The sequence below is a fragment of the Podarcis cretensis genome (genome assembly GCF_951804945.1).
Source record: "Podarcis cretensis genome assembly, chromosome: 18".
NCBI lineage: Eukaryota > Metazoa > Chordata > Lepidosauria > Squamata > Lacertidae > Podarcis > Podarcis cretensis.
The window spans coordinates 12,354,857-12,375,339 of NC_137188.1; the positions used below are offsets into that span (position 1 = coordinate 12,354,857).

Genomic DNA, 20,483 nt, shown 5'->3' on the forward strand with positions numbered 1-20,483 from the left:
GTGTAAAAGATTTGGATCGTCAGGAGGAAATTTTGAATAATAGGAGGAAGAAGAAAGAAATAGGAGGAATAATAGGAATAATAATAATATTATTAATTATTATTATAGGAATAATAATATTCCTATAATAATATAGGCGGAATAATAGTAGGAGGAAAGCCAAAGAGATTCCTTGGAGTTGCGTTTTTATGTCCCGTGTTCGATATACGACTGTAAAATTGCAATCCGAAGAAAACAAACAAATAACTCTTTTTTAAAAATGAACTCTCAGATCTGCAGAGAATTTCAGAAGCGCCTGTCGTGGGAGGGACTTCGGTGCAGCTGAGAAAGGAGGCGGGGCTTTGCGGCCAGGGGGGAGGAGCCTAAATCTGCATTTGAATACGGGAGACGAGGGAAAGTGACCGGACGACCTTACCTCTTGAAGCTGCATGCATACTTTGTTGAAGGCCCTCAGCCAATTCGCCTTCGCTCGGGCTTTGGGGTCCACTGGTTCTGCCTCGACCTTCTCCCTGAAGCCGAAATGAACAGAGGCAACTCGCTGAATGATATATAACCGTGTCGAAACCAAGCCACGCCCACTTCTGCTTCTGGCCCTGCCCACCACTCGCATGTGGCCCCCCCTGAAAGTTCCCCAGAAGTTAATGTGGCCCCTGATCTCCTTTCCCCTGATGTGCAGTTTATGAGTTCCACGCATTTGATTTTATTTGCAGGTATCGGTATTAACCAGTAGGGATAAGGTTGCCGTATTTCAAAAAGTAAAAACCAGGACACCCCGAAAGTTGTCGGGCTTTCTTACGGCAAACCCCAAAGTTGTTGAGCAGCAAAAGACCCCAAGATTTTTCCACTGACTTGTCTAAGATCCAGGACAAAGTGGAAATTCTCCGCCGGACATCAATTCCAGCTATTAAATCCCAGTAATGGCGCTGTGGGTTAAAGCCTCAGCGCCTAGGGCTTGCCGATCGAAAGGTCGGCGGTTCGAATCCCTGCGGCGGGGTGCGCTCCCGCTGCTCGGTCCCAGCGCCTGCCAACCTAGCAGTTCGAAAGCACCTCCGGGTGCAAGTAGATAAATAGGGACCGCTTACCAGCGGGAAGGTAAACGGCGTTTCTGTGTGCGGCTCTGGCTCTGGCTCTGGCTCTGGCCAGAGCAGCGATGTCCCGCTGGCCACGTGACCCGGAAGTGTCTCCGGACAGCGCTGGCCCCCGGCCTCTTGAGTGAGATGGGCGCACAACCCCAGAGTCTGTCAAGACTGGCCCATACGGGCAGGGGTACCTTTACCTTTACCTTAATGTCCGTGTTATAAGAATTCTAAGGTCTCAAATATAAATTTTGATGTTCCTAAATGTACGAGGCAAACACATACGTAACTATATATACCACGTGTCTGAAATAGTACAGGGGAGCAATCCGGAAGCCATTTGGATTCTCCCAGGTAAAAGGTAAAGCGACCCCTTCCCTATTTATCTACTTGCACTTTGACGTGCTTTCAAACTGCTAGGTTGGCAGGAGCTAGGACCAAAGAACAGGAGCTCACCCTGTCGCGGGGATTTGAACCGCCGACCTTCTGATCCGGCCCCCAGATTGGGCCATATCTGGCCCCCGGGCCTCAGTTTGCCTACCCATGCTCTAGCGAGCCGTTTCCAGCCACCGCAAACCTCCCCACTCTTTTCCACCCGCGTCTCTTACCTCTCCTCTTCCTTGGGGGGTTCTTCCTCCTGGGGGGCTTCCTCCGGGGCGGGGGCCTCTTCCGCCGGCGCCTCCTTCTGCTGGCCTGCCAGAAGCTCTTCTGCCGTCTCTTCCGGTGCCTTCCGCTGCTGTTGCGGCGGCTGCGGTGGCTGCAATGATTGTGCCGGCGGCTGCTGCTCTGCTTTTTGCTGCTGCTCTGCTTGTTGTGGCTTCTGTTGCTGTTGCTGCTGCTGCGCCTGTAGTGGCTTCTGCTGTTGCTGCTGCTGCTGCTGCGCCTGTAGTGGCTTCTGCTGTTGCTGCTGCTGCTGCGCCTGTAGTGGCTTCTGCTGTTGCTGCTGCTGCTGCGCCTGTAGTGGCTTCTGCTGTTGCTGCTGCTGCTGTGCCTGTAGTGGCTTCTGCTGTTGCTGTGCCTGTAGTGGCTTCTGCTGCTGTTGCTGCTGCTGCGCCTGCAGTGGCTTCTGTTGTTGCTGCTGCGCCTGTAGTGGCTTCTGTTGCTGCTGCTGCTGTGCTTGTAGTGGCTGTTGTTGCTGCTGCTGTGCCTGTAGTGGCTTCTGCTGGGATGGCGCGCCTTGCGGTGGCTGCAGCGGCGGCAGCTGGCCCTTCTGCTGCTGCTGCTGCTCTTGCTGTGGGTAGGCCTCCCCGGGATAGGTCTCGGGTTCGAGTTCCCCCACCTTGTCCTCGGGGTAGTACTCCTCATTGTCGCTGTATTCCTCGTTGAACTCATCCTCGTCTAAGTAGAGGTCGTCTTCGTCCTCGTCCCAGCGCGGCGAGTCTTTGTGGTAGCTGACCGAGCTGTGGCAGGAGTGGTACGAGTCCCCGTCCCGCTCATCCAGGCTGATGTCGTCGGGGTCGAAGTCGTCGCTCAGCTGAGAGCTGCCCTGGCTCAGCTCCGCTGATGAGGCGTAGCGGCTGCTCCCTGTGGGGCTGCAATGGTGCGTCGGGGTTAGAGAAAGCAAGCGGGGAGAGACAGACAGAGAGGCTTAGCAAGGGAACAGCCTCACAAGCAGAAAACCCCACATTCAGACCCCTTCCCTCCCCGGATAGCATTGGGAGAGAGAGAGAGAGAGAGATGCTGCCAGTCAGTGCAGGCAGCATTAGCTAGATGGACCAGGCTGTCTGATTTGCTCTAGGGCAGCCTACTATGTTCTGGAGGGGCATATGGACATTAGGGTTATTTTATTTTCAAATTTACCGGTGTTTGATTGTTCAACTTAAAATTTGACAGAGATACAGCGGGAACCTCGGAAGTCGAACAGGAACCGTTCCGGAAGTCCGTTCGACTTCCAAAATGTTTTAAACCAAAGGGCGGCTTCCGATTGGCTGCGGGAAGCTCCCGCAGCCAATCGGAAGCCGCGGACGACGTTTGGGTTCCAAAGCAAATTCACAAACCAGAACAATCACTTCTGGGTTTGCAGCGTTCGGGAGCCAAAACGTTCGACTTGCAAGGCATTTGGGATCTAAGGTACGGCTGTATATCAGACATAAATGGTGAAAACAAGATTCGAAGGAATCTTCTGGACTTGCGTCCTCCACTATGTGGGTCCTATTATTAATCCTTTCCCCCCACATCTTTTACAATAATGCTATCATATAATAATAACCGTTTAATAATCTTATCGTTTAATAATAATTGTTTAATAATAAACCTATTACTTCTCCCATTATGTCCAGAGTCAGCCTTAAACTGCAAGTGCTATTCCAATCCTACTAACAATTTTAACTGTTTACATAGGTCTTTAAGTTATAATTTCCCCCCATTCCTTGTTAAAATTTTGGTCTTCCTGATTTCTGACTTTTCCGGTCATTTTAGCCATCGATCCATGAAATGAAAGCAATAAACAATGTACTGCAGTCACACAACCCATCAATGCATCAGTAGCTGAACTGGGTTCCACACAGTCACAAAAACCAAAAAAGCCACAAAAACTCAAAATAAAGAGCAAAAACAGACGTAACACTCAAATCGGAAGCGTGACACTCAAAACGGAACATGTTCGGCTTCCGAGAAGAGTTCGCAAACTGGAACACTTCCGGGTTTTCAGTGTTTGGGTTCCAAGTTGTTTGCATACCAAAGGCGTTTGAGAACCAAGGTACCACTGTGCTTTAAAACACACGGAAGTTAAAATACTAACGGAGATTAAAATTGCGCCAGGTTTCTAAGCCTCTTGTTTCTGAGGCTACCCCAAACGACCAGGGTTATAAAAATCAACACATGCTCCCAGAACAAATTTGGGTGTCTGTGGAGATTTCAGAGGCCCAGTTAACACGCTTGTGAACGTCTGTGAGGAATGGGTCAGCTGTTATAAGAGGGGAGCACCCCATCTTAAGGTCAGGATGTGGGGATGGAGCTGCCAGATTCTCGTCATGTGAGGTCCAGCTCCGAGGGCTTTCTGGCGGTTCCCTCCCTCCGAGAAGTGAGGTTACAGGGAACCAGGCAGAGGGCCTTCTCGGTGGTGGCTCCCGCCCTGTGGAACGCCCTCCCTGGGCTGCTTTGCTGCCGTTGGACAAGGCACAGGCTAGGAGAGGTCGTCTCGAATGGCCAGACATGCTGCCCACCTCTCCCTATTGCCCCAAACCCCGTTCCCTGTACCCACCACCTTCAACCCCTGCTGGCCCCACAGATTTCCCCCCCACCCAAGCCATTAGCAGCGATGAATCACACACACACACACACACACACACACACACACACATTAAGAGACAGCAGCCAGGAAACACAGAGCCACAGGACCACAAACACCGCCCTGTCCCATTATTATTATTATTATTATTATTATTATTAATTATTGTTATTATATCATAGCTGTCAACTTTCCCCTTTTCTTGCGAGGAATCCTATTCGGAATAAGGGAATTTCCCTTTAAAAAATGGGAAACGTTGACAGCTACGATCATATACAAAAGGACAACTCCCTGCACATGGAAAGCTAGCCTGTCAAGGAAAAAAGGGGCTCGCTCCATTTTTAACATGCACCCTCGTTCTCAGGGGGGCCAACTTAAATAAAAATATTGGGGGGGAAGTAAGTCCAGCTCTGCGTAATCGATCATATGACACCATTCGAATGGCAATGCCCATCAACTTTAGGAGGGGCCTGCCCCCTCAAATATTTAATTTTTTTGGGGGGGTGAAGACCCCTCAGGAGTTGGTTCCTATGCCTGTTCTGAAGTGGCGTAATTCATCCGACCGCTTCAGGACATAGCAGGAGGGACTGAGCCGAACTACCGTATTTTTTGCTCTATAAGACTCACTTTTCCCCTCCTAAAAAGTAAGGGGAAATGTGTGTGCGTCTTATGGGGCGAATGCAGGCTGCGCAGCTATCCCAGAAGCCAGAACAGCAAGAGGGATTGCTGCTTTCACTGCGCAGCAATCCCTCTTGCTGTTCTGGCATCTGAGATTCAGAATATTTTTTTTTCTTGTTTTCCTCCTCCAAAAACTAGGTGAGTCTTGTGGTCTTATAGAGTGAAAAATATGGTATTTCATTTCTGATTCACAAATCCCTTTTCGAAACCGCTTTGAAATCGCTTCCGGACACATCTTATTGCAGAAGAAACATAGAGACCAGGGCTGGGAAGCACACAGAAGGCGGGGGGAAGAGGGGGCCACAACGATTCATGGTGGGTGGAAGACGAAAGGCCTTCGGCAACCCCCACGACAGCTACCAGTCACCACCAGAACATCTCTGAGCAAGCGCAGAGTTCTACGGGAAAGCACATGCAGACAGGATACGGTGGGGGACATTCCTGGATTAGACTGAAACCATGCCTCCAGCTCTGGCATGGGTGGGGGCTTAGGGTGCCCACCCCACAGATACCTCCAGGGACTTTGGGGTTTTTGGAAACGGACAAGTTCCCTTGAGGACGACAAGGCAGAGAGAAAAAGTTGGGGAAGATGTTGAAATTCTCTCCGGCCCAATTTCTCCCCGGGGTTTTGGAGTTCCGGACAGCCATAGCTGTCAACTACGTCTTGCGAGGAATCCTATTCGGAATAAGGCAATTTCCCTTTTAAAAAGGGAAAAGTTGACAGCTATGTTCTGTTTCCAAAGCGGAAACAAGTCTCTAGGCTTCGTAGCACAGGAAAAAACTAATCTCCTACAACCCCCTCAAAATGCAGGAATTTCACCTAAATCATCCCTGACCATCCACCCTCTGTTTAAAAAAACTCCAAGGAGATTCCCCTTCCATCTCACTGCCGTACGTCTCTTGCTGTTGCAAAGTTCCTCCTGATGTTTTCATCTGGATCTCCTTCCTCGTCACTCAAAGCCACAGGTTCGAGTCCTACCGTCCCGGAGCAGGAGGAAACCAGCTTGCTCTGTCTTTCATGGGGCAGAGAATTTTGAAGATGGCTCTCTCCTATCTCCCCTTTCCCAACAGCTCCTTCAACTGTTCCTCATCAGGCACTTTTGACCATCTCCACCCAACCACCCAACTCACAACTCCCTTCCCCAGAGGTGGGTCAAGTCGGCCACAGCTGGAAGGATGCTACCAGCCTAACCCAGGGTGCAGAACGCCAAAGAACCACGTTACTCTGCGAAAATAATAATAATAATAATAAAGGCACACTTCGAGAGACACGGAGATAGAGAGAGACAGAGAGAGAGAGACCCACCTATCCGATAGGTCTAGGGTGTGCCTGCTCTCGAGCGAGGGCTGGCGACTCGTGGGTCTGCTCGAGCCGGAAGCAGACTCAGCGTCGCTGTGTCCGTTTGCGGCAGAGTCTACGCTACCGTAGCGTCTGCCGGAGGATCGGGGAAGGGGGAGAGGAAGAGGGTCAGAATTTTGACAAGTCAGAGAGAGACAAGACCAGCTTCCCCGTCACGTTCAAAGACCATTTCTGCTTCTGGGGGTGGGGAGAGAGGGAAGAGGCAAAGGGAAAGGCACACACATCCATAGACTTGGAGAGGGACCCATCATCCCTGACCACTGGTTTTGCTAGCTAGGGATGGTGGGAGTTGTAGTCCAAAAACAGCTGGAGACCAAAGGTTGGGAAACACTGAATTCTAGTCCAACCCGCCACACGGCAGGCATCTCAGGCGGCCAATAGAATCGCAGAACGGTAGAGTTGGCAGTAGTGCACTTGTGAGGTCGGTTCAGTGATGTTTTGAGGGATGAAGGGCGCTGAGCTTACACCTGAACCACAGTCCCCCCCCAACCCCCCCACACCCCCAATAGTCTTTGCGTCGTAGGAAACGATCCAAAAGATCTTCAGATCTAACCCTCCCTACAAAATCTGCCTGGACATAAGGCTGTTGGAAGAGCCCCTGTTGCAACTGGACCAAAGATTTATCCAGCCCAGGGTTCTGGTGGCCAATGGGATTTTGAACCTGTATGATCTGATCCAAACTTTTCCGCTTGTGGTTCCCAGAAACTTGTATCCGTGGGTTCACTACTGGGAACCCTGCACAGCCATCAGAACTAATAGCCTTATAAGAACCTCAGAAAACAACCTGCAAAGGCCCATCTAGTCTCACGGTGCCCAACCAGGGGCCACAAGCAGGACCTGAGAGCGACAGCCCACCGCCCCCACTTGCGATATTCGGGGGGCATTTACTCCCTTCCAACAGCGGAGGGATCAGCACCGTGGCAAAAAGCCAACGATGGCCTTTTCCTGTGGCGGTGAGTTCCGCAGGTGAACTCTCTTCCGCGTAGAGAAGGATTTCCTTTTGTCCCTCCTGAATCTCTCCTGACGGTCTGGGGTACCTTTACCTTTTTATTATGAGCTTAAGGCGTCATGGGAGGGACGTGGGTGGCGCTGTGCGGTTAAACCACAGAGCCTAAGGCTTGCCGATCAGAAGGTCGGCGGTTCGAATCCCCGCAATGAGGGGGTGAGCTCCCGTTGCTCTGCCCGTGCTCCTGCCCACCTAGCAGTTCGAAAGCACCTCAGAGTGCAAGTAGACAAATAGGTACTGCTCTGGCGGGAAGGTAAATGGCGTTTCCGTGCGCTGCTCTGGTTCGCCAGAATCGGCTTAGTCCTGCTGGACACATGACCCAGAAGCTGTATGCTGGCTCCCTCGGCCAGTAAAGCGAGATGAGCACCACAACCCCAGAGTTGGTCACGACTGGACCTCATGGTCAGGGGTCCCTTTACATTTTTAAGGTGTCATGGGCTTTGAAGTTATAGGTAGGTAGCCGTACTGGTCTGCCGTAGTCGAAACAAAATAAAATAAAATCCTTCCAGTAGGCTTTGAAGACACTGGAACTCAGGACTCAAGGGAGAAACGTGCTAAGAGGAAGGCACGCTTGGCAAACCCTCACCGGGATCTACTCCCGCCTGGAAACCAATGTCCCCACCATGGAAGGACGTGTGGATCCAGAATTGGCCTCCACAGTCACTTATGGACTCACTGTTAAAACCTTGTTTATGGAAGACAATCTTACTCGGCTACGAGGGATCGCCGAAGAAGAAGAAGAAGAAGAAAGAGGAGGAGGAGGAGGAAGAGGGAGGAGGAAGAGGAAGAAGAAGAAGAAGAAGAAGAAGAAGAAGAAGAAGAAGAAAAAGAAGAAGAAGAAGAAAGGAGGAGGAGGAGGGGGAAGAAGAAGAAGAAGAGGAGGAGGAGGAGGGGGAAGAAGAAGAAGAAGAAGAAGAAGAAGAAGAAGAAGAAGAAGAAAGAGGAGGAGGAAGAGGGAGGAGGAAGAGGAAGAAGAAGAGGAGGAAGGGGAAGAAGAAGAAGAAGAAGAAGAAGAAGAAGAAGAAGAAGAAAGAGGAGGAGGAGGAGGAAGAGGAAGAAGAGGAGGAGGAGGAGGAGGGGGAAGAAGAAGAAGAAGAAGGAGGAGGAGGAGGAGGAGGAGGAGGAGGAGGAAGAGGGAAGAGGAAGAGGAAGAAGAAGAGGAGGAGGAGGAGGGGGGGAAGAAGAAGAAGAAGAAGAAGAAGAAGAAGAAGAAGAAGAAGAAGGAGGAGGAGGAGGAGGAGGAGGAGGAGGAGGAGGAGGAGGAGGAAGAGGGAGGAGGAAGAGGAAGAAGAAGAGGAGGAGGAGGAGGGGGAAGAAGAAGAAGAAGAAGAAGAAGAAGAAGAAGAAGAAGAGGAAGAAGAAGAAGAAAGAGGAGGAAGAGGGAGGAGGAAGAGGAAGAGGAGGAGGAGGAGGAGGGGGGAAGAAGAAGAAGAAGAAGAAGAAGAAGAAGAAGAAGGAGGAGGAGGAGGAGGAGGGGGAAGAAGAAGAAGAAGAAGAAGAAGAAGAAGAAGAAGAAGAGGAGGAGGAGGAGGAGGAGGAAAAAGAGGAAGAGGAAGAAGAAGGATCGCCATAGAAGAAGAAATAGTAGCATTCTTCGTAGGCTTGGTTCTGTTCTGGTGGCGGGGCCCATCTACCTGCATCCTAAAACAGAGCCCTGGGCTTGATCAACCTTTGGTCCGATCTAGTCCAACCTTTCCCTTCCAACAAACTGGTGCCCACTTCTGGCCAAAGCTCCCCAGCTGGGATCAGGCCCACCCCACCCCACCACTGCCCCATGGAGGCTTCTCACGCCTTTCCCCAGCAAGGTCCCCAGCTTCTGTCCAGTCTACCTCATGGGCCGATGGTCAGAGTAGTCCATGTCGTAGCTCTGCATGGAATCAGCGTAAGAGTCCCGGGCTGCTCTCTGCTGGTGCCTCATGGGGTATTGGTGGACCGAAGCGTTGGGCTGGGAGGTGGTGTAAAAAGGAGGCGGGATGCTGTTGCTGGTCTCGCTGCGGTAGTCGCTGTCGCGGTCATCCATGGTGCTGTCTGGGTCATCATCTGGAGAAGAAGGTAAAGGTAAAGGGACCCCTGACCATTAGGTCCAGTCGTGGCCGACTCTGGGATTGCAGTGCTCATCTCAATTTACAGGCTGAGGGAGCCGGCGTGCAGCTTCCGGGTCATGTGGCCAGCAGGACTAAGCTGCTTCTGGTGAACCAGGAGCCGTTTACCTTCCTGCCGGAGTGGTACCTATTTATCTACTTGCACTTCGATGTGCTTTCGAACTGCTAGGTTGGCAGGAGCAGGGACCGAGCAACGGGAGCTCACCCCGTCATTGCGGGGATTCGAACCGCCGACCTTCTGATCAGCAAGTCCTAGGCTCCGTGGTTTAACCCTCAGCACAACCTGTGTCCCTCTGAAAAGGATGAGGACCACCCAATTTCGCAAGTTAGGAAAAGGCCCGTTCTCATAACAAGGGGTGGCCATCTTTGTGTTCAGGCCTGGACATCTAAGGTGCGTGCAAACGCACACCTTTGCATATTTGTGTTTCCTTGTTTGTTTGTTTTCTTGGGGACATTAGAGAGGGGAGGTCAGGATTCAGGAAGGGGGGGGAAACGTCTCGACTGGGGGACGGGATGGGATTTGGGGAGAACAACGGTACTGGTCGATGGCAGAAGAGAACGAGGGAGGACACTGAGAGAGGTGGACGGAGCGATGCGAAAACCCAAAGAACTGGAGGCCTTTTCCCCAAAAGCAAAACTTGGAAGTGACCCAAAGGGCATCTATTCCAATCCCCCTGCAATGCTGGTCCGCAAATTTGTTTGTGCCACCCATGCCAGGGGATGAGCACCCTGTGTTTTAGCTACCAGGAGGATGGAGAAGTGAGAGGAAGATGGGTCACAGGGAGATAAGACATGAGAAGGAACTGGAGTTTCCTGATTATGGGGGAAGGTGAAACCCACACTGCTCTGGGGAGGTAAAACTCGATCTGCAATCTGCTTAATAATAATAATAATAATATAATAATAATATTTATACCCTGCCCATCTGGCTGGGTTTCCCCAGCCACTCTGGGTGGCTCCCAACAGAATATTAAAAACATCAAACATTAAAAACTTCCCTAAACAGGGCTGCCTTCAGACGTCTTCTAAAAGTCAGATAGTTGTTTGTTTCCTTGACATCTGATGGGAGGGCGTTCCACAGGGCGGGCGCCACCACCGAGAAGGCCCTCTGCCTGGTTCTCTGTAGCCTCAGTTCTCACAGGGAGGGAACCCCCAGAAGGCCCTCGGGAGGTGGACCCCGGTGTCCGGGGTGGAGACGCTCCTTCAGGTCTACTGAGCCGTTTAGGGCTTTCGAGGTCAGCACCAACCCTTTGAATTGTGCTCGGGAAACGTCCTGGGAGCCAGTGAAGGAAATAAACAACTATCTGACTTTTAGAAGACGTCTGAAGGCAGCCCTGTTTAGGGAAGTTTTTAAATGTTTGATGTTCTGAATATTCTGTTGGGAGCCGCCCAGAGTGGCTGTGTTTGAAGAGGCCTGCATAGCGAAATGGGTAGAAATTGGGGGTACAGAGGTCTAGAAGTGTTCATATACTTACTTTGTTGATCTCCCCAGCCAAAATAATTCCAGTTGCCTATAAAAAAAAAAAAAAGAAGACCAAGAAGACGTGTCCCTTTAAGAGACAGGCCAAGTCTAAATAAAGCCAGTTACTTTTCAGCCCCAAAAGGAAGAGGTAACTGGACCATTCCAGAAGAATTTAAATCCTTCCTTGAGGGCATTATACAAGCAACATATCTAGGAAACAGAAAGGCGGTCTACAACAGAAATCTGAGTGCATTGTTTATCTCCTGTCTGGCAGGTTATCTGATAATGCCTTATCTGATTGCCTTTCCTGGTAGTCTGGCCATTCCTTTGAGATGGTGATTACCCAATTCCTGAGACAATGGGACGTTTCCCTCACCTCCCTCCCTCCTCGCAGAGAAACATTTGGTCAGTTTGGGAGTCAACATGGTTTCAGGTCGGTCTTCCTTGTTGATCTATGTACGTGCTTGGTTGGTACATTTATGAACATTTATTATATATCTAAGTACCTTAAAATTATTATCACAGGTATCTCTGTAAAACTGATAAAAATTGGGAGCCATCTTTTGTTCTGGGCTGCTTCCTGCTTCTTCCATGTGGTGGGTGGTGTGGGATGTGAAACACAAGAGCAGTCAAGTACAACATTCTTAGAGTCAACATGTTTTGACATGGGGAGGGATGTTTGTCCAGCCAGCAGGTAAACTTCCGGTTTCCTTTTAGGCTGGGACAGACTTCCTCTACATGTGACCAGAGGTGGGTGTGGCCTCACCTGTGCAGGTAATGACAAAAGCACAGGGCAGGGCAGCCAATCTCTCTCTTTCACTACATGCATCAAAGAAGCAACATCTACTGAGCGAAAGATGCCCTCTTGGCTCCCAGCCAAGAGAGGACAAAGGGACTATCTTCTTATAAGATAGATTCCAAATGTACTTTACTTCATTAAGCTTAAGTCTGCCTTCTGGGATCTGATTGTGAACAGAATTAGTAAACTCTTTTTACACTTTTGTAAAAGACTGTGTCGTGTCTTGTATTTTATGAGGGAATAAGGGGAAATTACCAGAATAGTTATTATAGAGGCTTAAGCGAGCCTGAGCAAACGCTGCCGTTGCAAACTTAAAATAAAGGGGAATGTATTACTCTGCTGAAATTGGGGGACTTGTTAACACAAGTTGGATAAGGATATAATCAGACAATATATCCTCTCCTGCATCCCTGAACATTCCCACATGTGGAAGTCCTGCTGCAACAGTCCTTAAAAATAAAGACCAGGCCTGGTGGCTGCTGTTTTGCTCCTCTATTCCTGATGGTGTCTTTGTTTGGTAATCCAAGTGTTACGGAAATTACAAATATTATGCCTGAATGTATCCTTTCAACTTCACAACTCAGGGAAGTTACCTAGCTTTAAAAATAATACAAAATCAACTCCTTTGCCAGTTTCCTCCATTCCGAAGCTATTTTCCCCTTGAAAAAGGACTCCAGGAAGTTGCCAGAGGTGACAATTGCTGAGCTGATTCTTGGCCAAGGAAAGCCTAATCCCATCCCCAGACTTGCCAAGGGGTCCAGACAAGCAATGGAAGTTCTATTGTACTTTGGGTGGTGGGACTTCAGAGGGGTTTGCCTCTGCTCATCTTATACCTGGGTCTTGCCCTGATATGTCTGCTTATGCGAATCTTAATAATAATAATTTATTATTTGTACCCCGCCCATCTGGCTGGGTTTCCCCAGCCACTCTGGGCGGCTTCCACAAAGACCAAAAATACACTAATATGTCATACATTAAAAACTTCCCTGAACAGGGACCAAGGACTTGTCTGGACATGTTTGCCAAGGTTAAACTAGAGTAACCCCTGTCTAAAGGTAAAGGTAAAGGTAAAGGGACCCCTGACCATTAGGTCCAGTCGTGGCCGACTCTGGGGTTGCGGCGCTCATCTCACTTTACTGGCCGAGGGAGCCGGCGTACAGCTTCCGGGTCATGTGGCCAGCAGGACTAAGCCGCTTCTGGCGAACCAGAGCAGCACACAGAAACACTGTTTACCTTCCTGCCGGAGCGGTACCTATTGATCTACTTGCACTTTGACGTGCTTTCGAACTGCTAAGGTGGGCAGGAGCAGGGACCGAGCAACGGGAGCTCACCCTGTCATTGCGGGGATTCGAACCGCCAACCTTCTGATCGGCAAGTCCTAGGCTCTGTGGTTTAACCCACAGTGCCACCCGCGTCCCATGTCTACCCCTCCCCTTTTGTGACATGTCAGTGATGTAGCAGTGATGCTGTATGAACCATATTCTGGGATATGGTGGGAAAGTTTTAAAAGTCCTCGTCACCTCATCCTCGGGGTTCAAAATTCCTCTTTGAACCTGTTGTGCAATAAACTCTGGTCTACAGCTATTTGCCCCGGTTGGTGGCTGGACTGCTGCGTTTATTCCTCAGGGCGCTGCCCGACCAGCTGGGTGACTGAGCTGCCTCGCACTTAGATTTTTCCGTAACACAAGCGAGCCCAAGGATTTTCCTAGAACAGATCTCCGAACAGCAGTTCCTAACCCAGGCACCGTATTTTTCGCTCTATAGGATGCACCGGACCATAGGAGGGGGAGAACAGGGGGGAAAAATTATCCCCCTCTCTGCTCAGCGCCCCTTCAGCAAAGCGGGGGGAGAAACGGAGCCCCTCCCATTTCTCCTCCCGCTTCACTGAAGGGGCGCTGCGCAGAGAGGGAAAACTGTGCAGCGCCTCTTCCGCGAAGCGAAGCCTGGAGAGCAAGAGGGATCGGTGGGCACCGACCCCTCTCACTCTCCAGGCTTCAGGCGGCTATCCGCAAGCCTTCGGAGCGCAGCGGGAGTTCCCTGCGCTCCGGGGGCTTCAGGCGGCTTCAGCGAAAGCAATGCAAAGCCTCCGGAGTGCGGGGGGAGCTCTCCCTCTGCGCTTCGGAGGCTTCGCGTTGCTATCGCTGAAGCCAAGGAGCCTGCATTCGCTCCATAGGACGCACACACATTTCCCCTTCATTTTTGGAGGGGAAAAAGTGCGTCCTATAGAGTGAAAAATACGGTGCTTTGCTCCCAAACTCGAGACTTTCCTGAGACTTAAAAGTGGGGTGGGAGAGAGACAAAGCAGGGAGGGGGGACAAATGGGGATAAGGGAGACACAGAGGGGAGGGTCGAGAAGCAAGGGGGGGGACTTCTGCCAGTCAGGTGACCTTTTCAGTGGCCAAGCCCTCCAAGGTACCTTCCAAACCAGAGATGGAAGGTGATGGAGAGACCTTCACAGATATAGCCTGAGTCAGGGGGTACAGAACATGTTTTGCTGGACTCCAACTCCCAGAAGCCATTGGAGCCACCAGCGAGAATGCTGGGACCTGGAGTCCAGCAGGTCACAGAGGGACAGGAGCTGGTTAGGGCACGGGGGAAGCGAGATCGGATTCCCTAAAATTCACAAGCGAGGCAAACACTTACAGCACTGAGATCCGGGTACAGGCAGCGGCTTCTCCTGTGTCCCCCGAGAACGAGAATGGGAACCCCAAAATTTAGAGAGGGGGGAGCAGACCGAGAAAAGAGGGAGGGGGACGAGTCAGTGTCTATCTGAGAACAACTTAAAATACCTTTTAAAAAATACTTTACAGTTAGATTGGTACCTTGGTTCTCAAACGCCTTGGTCCTCAAACAACTTGGAACCCAAACGGTGCAAACCCGGAAGGAACTGTTCCGGTTTGCAAACTTTTTTCGGAAGCCGAACGTGCTCCGTTTTGAGCCTTACGCTTCCGTTCTGAGTGCCACACTTCCATTTTGAGCATTGCGCTGAGGTCTGTCTGTTTTTGCTATTTATTTTGTGTTTTCATTTTTGCGGCCTTTTGGCTTTTGTTTTTGTGATGGTGTGGAACCCAGTCCAGCTACTGATGGATCGATTGCGCGACTGCAGTACATTGTCTATTGCTTTCGTTTTATGGATCAACGGTCTTGTTAGATAGTAAAATTCATGTTGAATTGCTGTTTTAGGGGTTGTTTTTGAAAGTCTGGAAAGGATTAATCCATTTTGCATTCCTTTCTATGGCAAAGCGTGCCTTGGTTTTGGAACACTTTGGTTTGGGAACGGACTTCCGGAACGGATTAAGTTTGAGAACCAAGGTACCACTGTATTAAAAAAAAAAAGATCACAAAACATCTAATAAAAATAACAGCAATATGTCATTAAAATGCAACAAAAGTTCATGCAGTTGCTCATATTTAGATTTCCAATCAGCCTGCATTAGAAATCGTCCAGGTTTTTGTGTCTCTTAACATTAACTGGGGACTCAACTACATTAGGGATGTGGGTGGTGCTGTGGGTTAAACCACAGAGCCTAGAACTTGCCAATCAGAAGGTCGGCGGTTCGAATCCCTGTGACGGGGTGAGCTCCTGTTGCTCGGTCCCTGCTTCTGCCAACCTAGCAGTTCGAAAGCACGTCAAAGTGCAAGTAGATAAATAGGTACTGGTCCAGCGGGAAGGTAAACGGCGTTTCCGTGCGCTGCTCTGGTTCGCCAGAAGCGGCTTAGTCCTGCTGGCCACATGACCCGGAAGCTGTACGCCGGCTCCCTTGACCAATAAAGCGAGATGAACGCCACAACCCCAGAGTCGGCCACGACTGGACCTAATGGTCAGGGGTCCCTTTACCTTTACTAGATCTAGCCTCGGTCTACTCTGAGCAGGAAATAGTTGGAGACTAACCCTCTGAATCTATTGGTTGGCTCCAACATTACCCCTATTCAGGCTAACAAGGTGTGCCCATTAAAACCAATGGGCATGGCTAACTTAAAGGTAAAGCGACCCCTGACCATTAGGTCCAGTCGTGGCCGACTCTGGGGTTGCAGCGCTCATCTCGCTTTACCGAGCAACGGGAGCTCACCCCGTCATTGCGGGGATTCGAACCACCGAACTTCTGATCGGCAAGTCCTAGGCTCTGTGGTTTAACCCACAGCGCCACCTGTGTCCCATATGGCTAACTTAGATCTCTTAATTTCAATAGGTCTAATCTGCGTAGGGAAAAACACACACACACACAAACACAAACAACCATGCTGGTAAGAAGACCATGAATGCTAAAAGCCAGGAAGGAATCTGGATGAACAAGTCTCCGCCTGGAGGCATCCATGCTTCAGATAAGGCTAATAATAATAATAATAATAATAATAATAATAATAATAATTTATTTATACCCCACCCATCTCGCTGGGCTTCCCCAGCCTCTCTGGGCGGCTTCCAAAAAAAATATTAAAATACTGTAATAGATCAAACATTAAAAGCTTCCCTAAACAGGGCTGCCTTCAGATGTCTTCTAAAAGTCTGGTAGTTGTTCTCTTTGACATCTGGTGGGAGGGCGTTCCACAGGGCGGGCGCCACCACCGAGAAGGCCCTCTGCCTGGTTCCCTGTAACTTGGCTTCTCACAGTGAGGGAACCGCCAGAAGGCCCTCGGAGCTGGACCTCGGTGTCTGGGTAGAACGATGGGGGTGGAGACTCTCCTTCAGGTATACTGGACCGAGGCCGTTTAGGGCTTTAAAGGTCAGCACCAAGGTTACACACACACACACACACACATGCCCTCTTAGAAACTTACATCATCCTGATCTCGCATCGCATTGAGCCTCTCAAGTTCTTTGACCCAATAGCGTGCTTCCTCCTCAGGTATATCTGCACAGGAAAGAGGGGTGGAATTGGAGACGGTTCAGTTGACGGAATTAAAAAGAAAAAAAAAACCCCACGCAATTGGTACAAGCCTTTCCTGGACTGGCCCATATATAAAACACAAGAGGGTTGCTGGATCAGCCAAACAGCCCCATCGATCCCAGTATCCTCTTAGAATCATAGAGTTGAATGGGACCTGTATGTATGGGGGTTGCTCGTGCGTAAATTGCCACCACACCTGGCTAGGTAGCCTGGTTAAACCTTTCCTGACTGGACAGCCCTTCACTTCGTGGCTGTTCAGTCGCTAGCAGAATCCGTCAGTGGGCGTTTCTTAAACTTCTTCCAGCACAAAAGCTCTTTGACGCCAAGTCTACGCCTACTTTCCCTGCGCGGAAGTCTTCTGCGCAGGGTGGGTGTGGGCAGAGGAGAACCTGTGCTCTCCCCGCTGGTCTCCAGCGAAGAGTCCTGGAGACCCCTCTCCGATTCCCCCAACCGCCCCCCTTTATCCCTGGTGTTACGCTGATTTCCTTCCCCAGCCGATGAGTTCCCTCTCTCCCTGCTTGGCCCTTCCCCGGCATCGCTTGGGAGCCCTGCCTCCACTTCTGGCTCCGATGTCAGTTCCCTGACAGGACCATTTGGTTCATCCAGCCCAACCCACTGGTTCTGCAGGAAACTTTTGCCCACGGTGGGACTTGAACTCGCCACCTTGAGGTTTAGATCCGCATGCTCAAACGACTGGGCTATCCCACGGTGGCCAACCCAAACTTTGCATGACCTCTCAGCCGTGCTAACCCCTAATACAGTGGTACCTTGGTTCTCAAACGCCTTGGTACTCAAACAACTTGGAACGTAAACGCTGTGAACCCGGAAGGAAATGTTCTGGTTTGTGAACTTTTTTCAGAAGCCAAACGTCCTCCGTTTTGAGTGTTATGCTGAGGTCTGTCTGTTTTTGCCATTTATTTTGCGTTTTTGCTTTTGTGGCTCTTTTTGTTTTGTTTTTGTGACTGTGTGGAACCCAGTTCAGCTACTGATTGATTGATTGTGTGACTGCAGTACAGTGGTACCTCGGGTTAAGTACTTAATTCGTTCCGGAGGTCCGTTCTTAACCTGAAACTGTTCTTAACCTGAAGCACCACATTAGCTAATGGGGCCTCCTGCTGCCGCTGTGCTGCCGGTGCACGATTTCTGTTCTCATCCTGAAGCAAAGTTCTAAATCCGAGTTACTATTTCTGGGTTAGCGGAGTCTGTAACCTGAAGCATATGTAACCCGGGGTACCACTGCACACTGTTTATTACTTTCGTTTTATGGATCAGTGGTCTCGCTAGATAGTAAAATCCATGTTAAATTGCTGTTCTAAGGTTTGTTTTTAAAAGTATGGAACGGATTAATCCGTTTTGCATGACTTTCTATGGGAAAGCGTGCCTCGGTTTTGGAACGCTTTGGTTTTGGAACAGACTAAGTTTGAGAACCAAGGTACCACTGTAATTGGGGTACACACACACACACACACACACACACACACACACCACTTTACAACCCAATCCATCCCTCCTTCCCTACCGAGTGGGAGTTCAAAGCGAGTGTCCAAAAGGATGCGGTGGAAAGTTGGGTCCTTGGTCCCAGAGATCTCATTGTCCGTCATGATGACATGGGAGTCGAGGGTCAGCCATTCCCCAGGACCCTCCTGGGATGGAAGAAAGAGGTTTGGATTTAGCCCAGCCATTGCAAAATGTGGGATGTGATCCATAAGTAGCAGTCAAGTACAACATTCCTTGTTTTCCTAGAGTGGCCATGCTGGGGAATGTTTGGTCCAGCCAGTCGAAAACTTCCTGTTTCCTCCTGGCTGGGACATCCTTCCTGGGCGTGACCTTACCTGTCCAGGTAACAAAAGGACGAGTCACGCAGCCATCTCCCTCTCTCTTTGACTTCCTCTGTCGTTGGAGCAGCTTTTTAGCTAGAATTGCTCTGCTTTTGGCTTTTAGCTAACAGAGGACACGGGATAGATCCACATGTATATACTTTGTAACCAATTCTGCCTTCAGGGATCCAACTGTGAACTGATGATGTGAGTAAACTTCTTTTATAATACTTTACACAAGATTGTGGCATGTTTATTCTTTTAAGAGGGATATAAGGGAACTTAAAGGTAAAGGGTAAAGGGACCCCTGACCATTAGGTCCAGTCGTGACCGACTCTGGGGTTGCGGCACTCATCTCGCTTTATTGGCCAAGGGAGCCGGCGTGCAGCTTCCGGGTCATGTGGCCAGCAGGACTAAGCTGCTTCTGGCGAACCAGAGCAGCGCACGGAAACACCGTTTACCTTCCCGCCGTGCTTTCGAACTGCTAGGTTGGCAGGAGCAGGGACTGAGCAACGGGAGCTCACCCCGTCATTGTGGGGATTTGAACCGCCGACCTTCTGATCGGCAAGTCCTAGGCTTAGTGGTTCAACCCACAGCGCCACCCACGTCCCATAAGGGAACTTACCAGGAACCTAATAGCGAGAGGCTCACACGAGCCTGCAACCAGTTATCCGCTGTGTGTTTAAAAGGGGAATGTAAACTCTGCTAAGTAAAGGAACTTGCTATTGCAAGTTAGGAAGGATATTAATAAACAGTATATCCTCTCCTGACTCCCTGGACATTCCCACACTTTCCACACACCTCGTTGGATTGCCGGATCGTGCTTAGCGGAATCCACACAGTCCCTACCATCGTGTCCCAGATTAGACCCTTGTTCCACACTTCCACTGTCAGCCCGAGGTCCAGGCGGTTGATTTCACTGCAAGAGAAACGTAGTTTTACTCGCACGGCGCCCGTTCTCAGGAACGGACAATGCCTTAAGAATATATGGACAAGCCCCTGGTTTCCCAACCTCCTCTCCAGGGCCGGATTGAGGTTTGACGCGGCCCTCAGCTCCTGAAGGTAATGGGGCCCTTTCTATGTCCAGCTGTCCTTTGCCAAGAATAAATTGCCGCTGGTTTTTTGTGTTGAATGCTATATGGCAATTTATGGACCTCATAGGTATCTCAAGCCATTTGCGCATATTGCCCTGCAACCAGTCCATGCAGAATGTAGGCACCCTATATATAGAAAGGAGCAAACTGGTGATATTTTAGGGAGCAGGCGGGGCCCATGACTGACATCCTAGGAGTCCACACAACACAAAACACAGTTGCTGGATGTAGGTCTTATTTTATTTGTTTGTTATCTTATATTTTGGAAATGTACATCCAGGTTTTTTCCCTTTAATTTTTTTTGGGGGGCCCCAAGAGAGGGGGCCCTAAGCTATAGCTTGTTTAGCTTATACATAAATCCATCACTGCTGTTCTTCGAGCGCTTGAAATGAACTGGTTCGGTTTTAGCAAAGTTCACCAAATTTGTTGAAAAATCTCTAAAGGACTCCCAACAGACTATTAAAATCACAATAAAACATCAAGTGTTAAAAACTTCCCTAAACAGACCTGCCTTCAGATGTCTTATAAAAGTCATATTTTATGGGAAAGTTTTCAATTACCAGAGTCGGTCACGACTGAACCTAAGACCATTAGGTCCAGTCGTGACCGACTCTGGGGTTGTGGCGCTCATCTCGCTTTATTGGCCAAGGGAGCCGGCGTACAGCTTCCGGGTCATGTGGCCAGCAGGACTAAGCCGCTTCTGGTGAACCAGAGCAGCACACGGAAACACCGTTTACCTTCCCGCCAGAGCGGTACCTATTTATCTACTTCCACTTTGACATGCTTTTGAACTGCTAGGTTGGCAGGAGCAGGGACCAAGCAACGGGAGCTCACCCCATCGTGGGGATTCGAACCGCCAACCTTCTGATCGGCAAGTCCTAGGCTCAGTGGTTTAACCTACAGCGCCATCCGTGTCCCTTCCCTTTACCTTTTCCTTTCAATTAAAGAAATAAAGTGATGCAAATAAAAAG

At 49.9% G+C, this 20,483-nt stretch overlaps 1 protein-coding gene across 1 annotated transcript in view; it reads right to left on the reverse strand.

The window, feature by feature from the left end:
• The window catches only part of LOC307206947 (protein unc-13 homolog A), a 123,658-nt gene that overhangs the window by 84,584 nt on the left and 18,591 nt on the right, over positions 1-20,483 (reverse strand). Inside the window, exons 4-12 of the mRNA XM_079960460.1 lie at positions 19,220-19,337; positions 18,121-18,244; positions 16,492-16,565; positions 14,356-14,389; positions 10,927-10,962; positions 9,179-9,389; positions 6,290-6,415; positions 1,685-2,608; positions 416-509 (exon numbers count right to left, since the gene is read on the reverse strand). Coding sequence (XP_079816586.1) covers positions 416-509; positions 1,685-2,608; positions 6,290-6,415; positions 9,179-9,389; positions 10,927-10,962; positions 14,356-14,389; positions 16,492-16,565; positions 18,121-18,244; positions 19,220-19,337 — 1,741 coding nt within the window. The remainder of the gene's footprint in view (positions 1-415; positions 510-1,684; positions 2,609-6,289; positions 6,416-9,178; positions 9,390-10,926; positions 10,963-14,355; positions 14,390-16,491; positions 16,566-18,120; positions 18,245-19,219; positions 19,338-20,483) is intronic.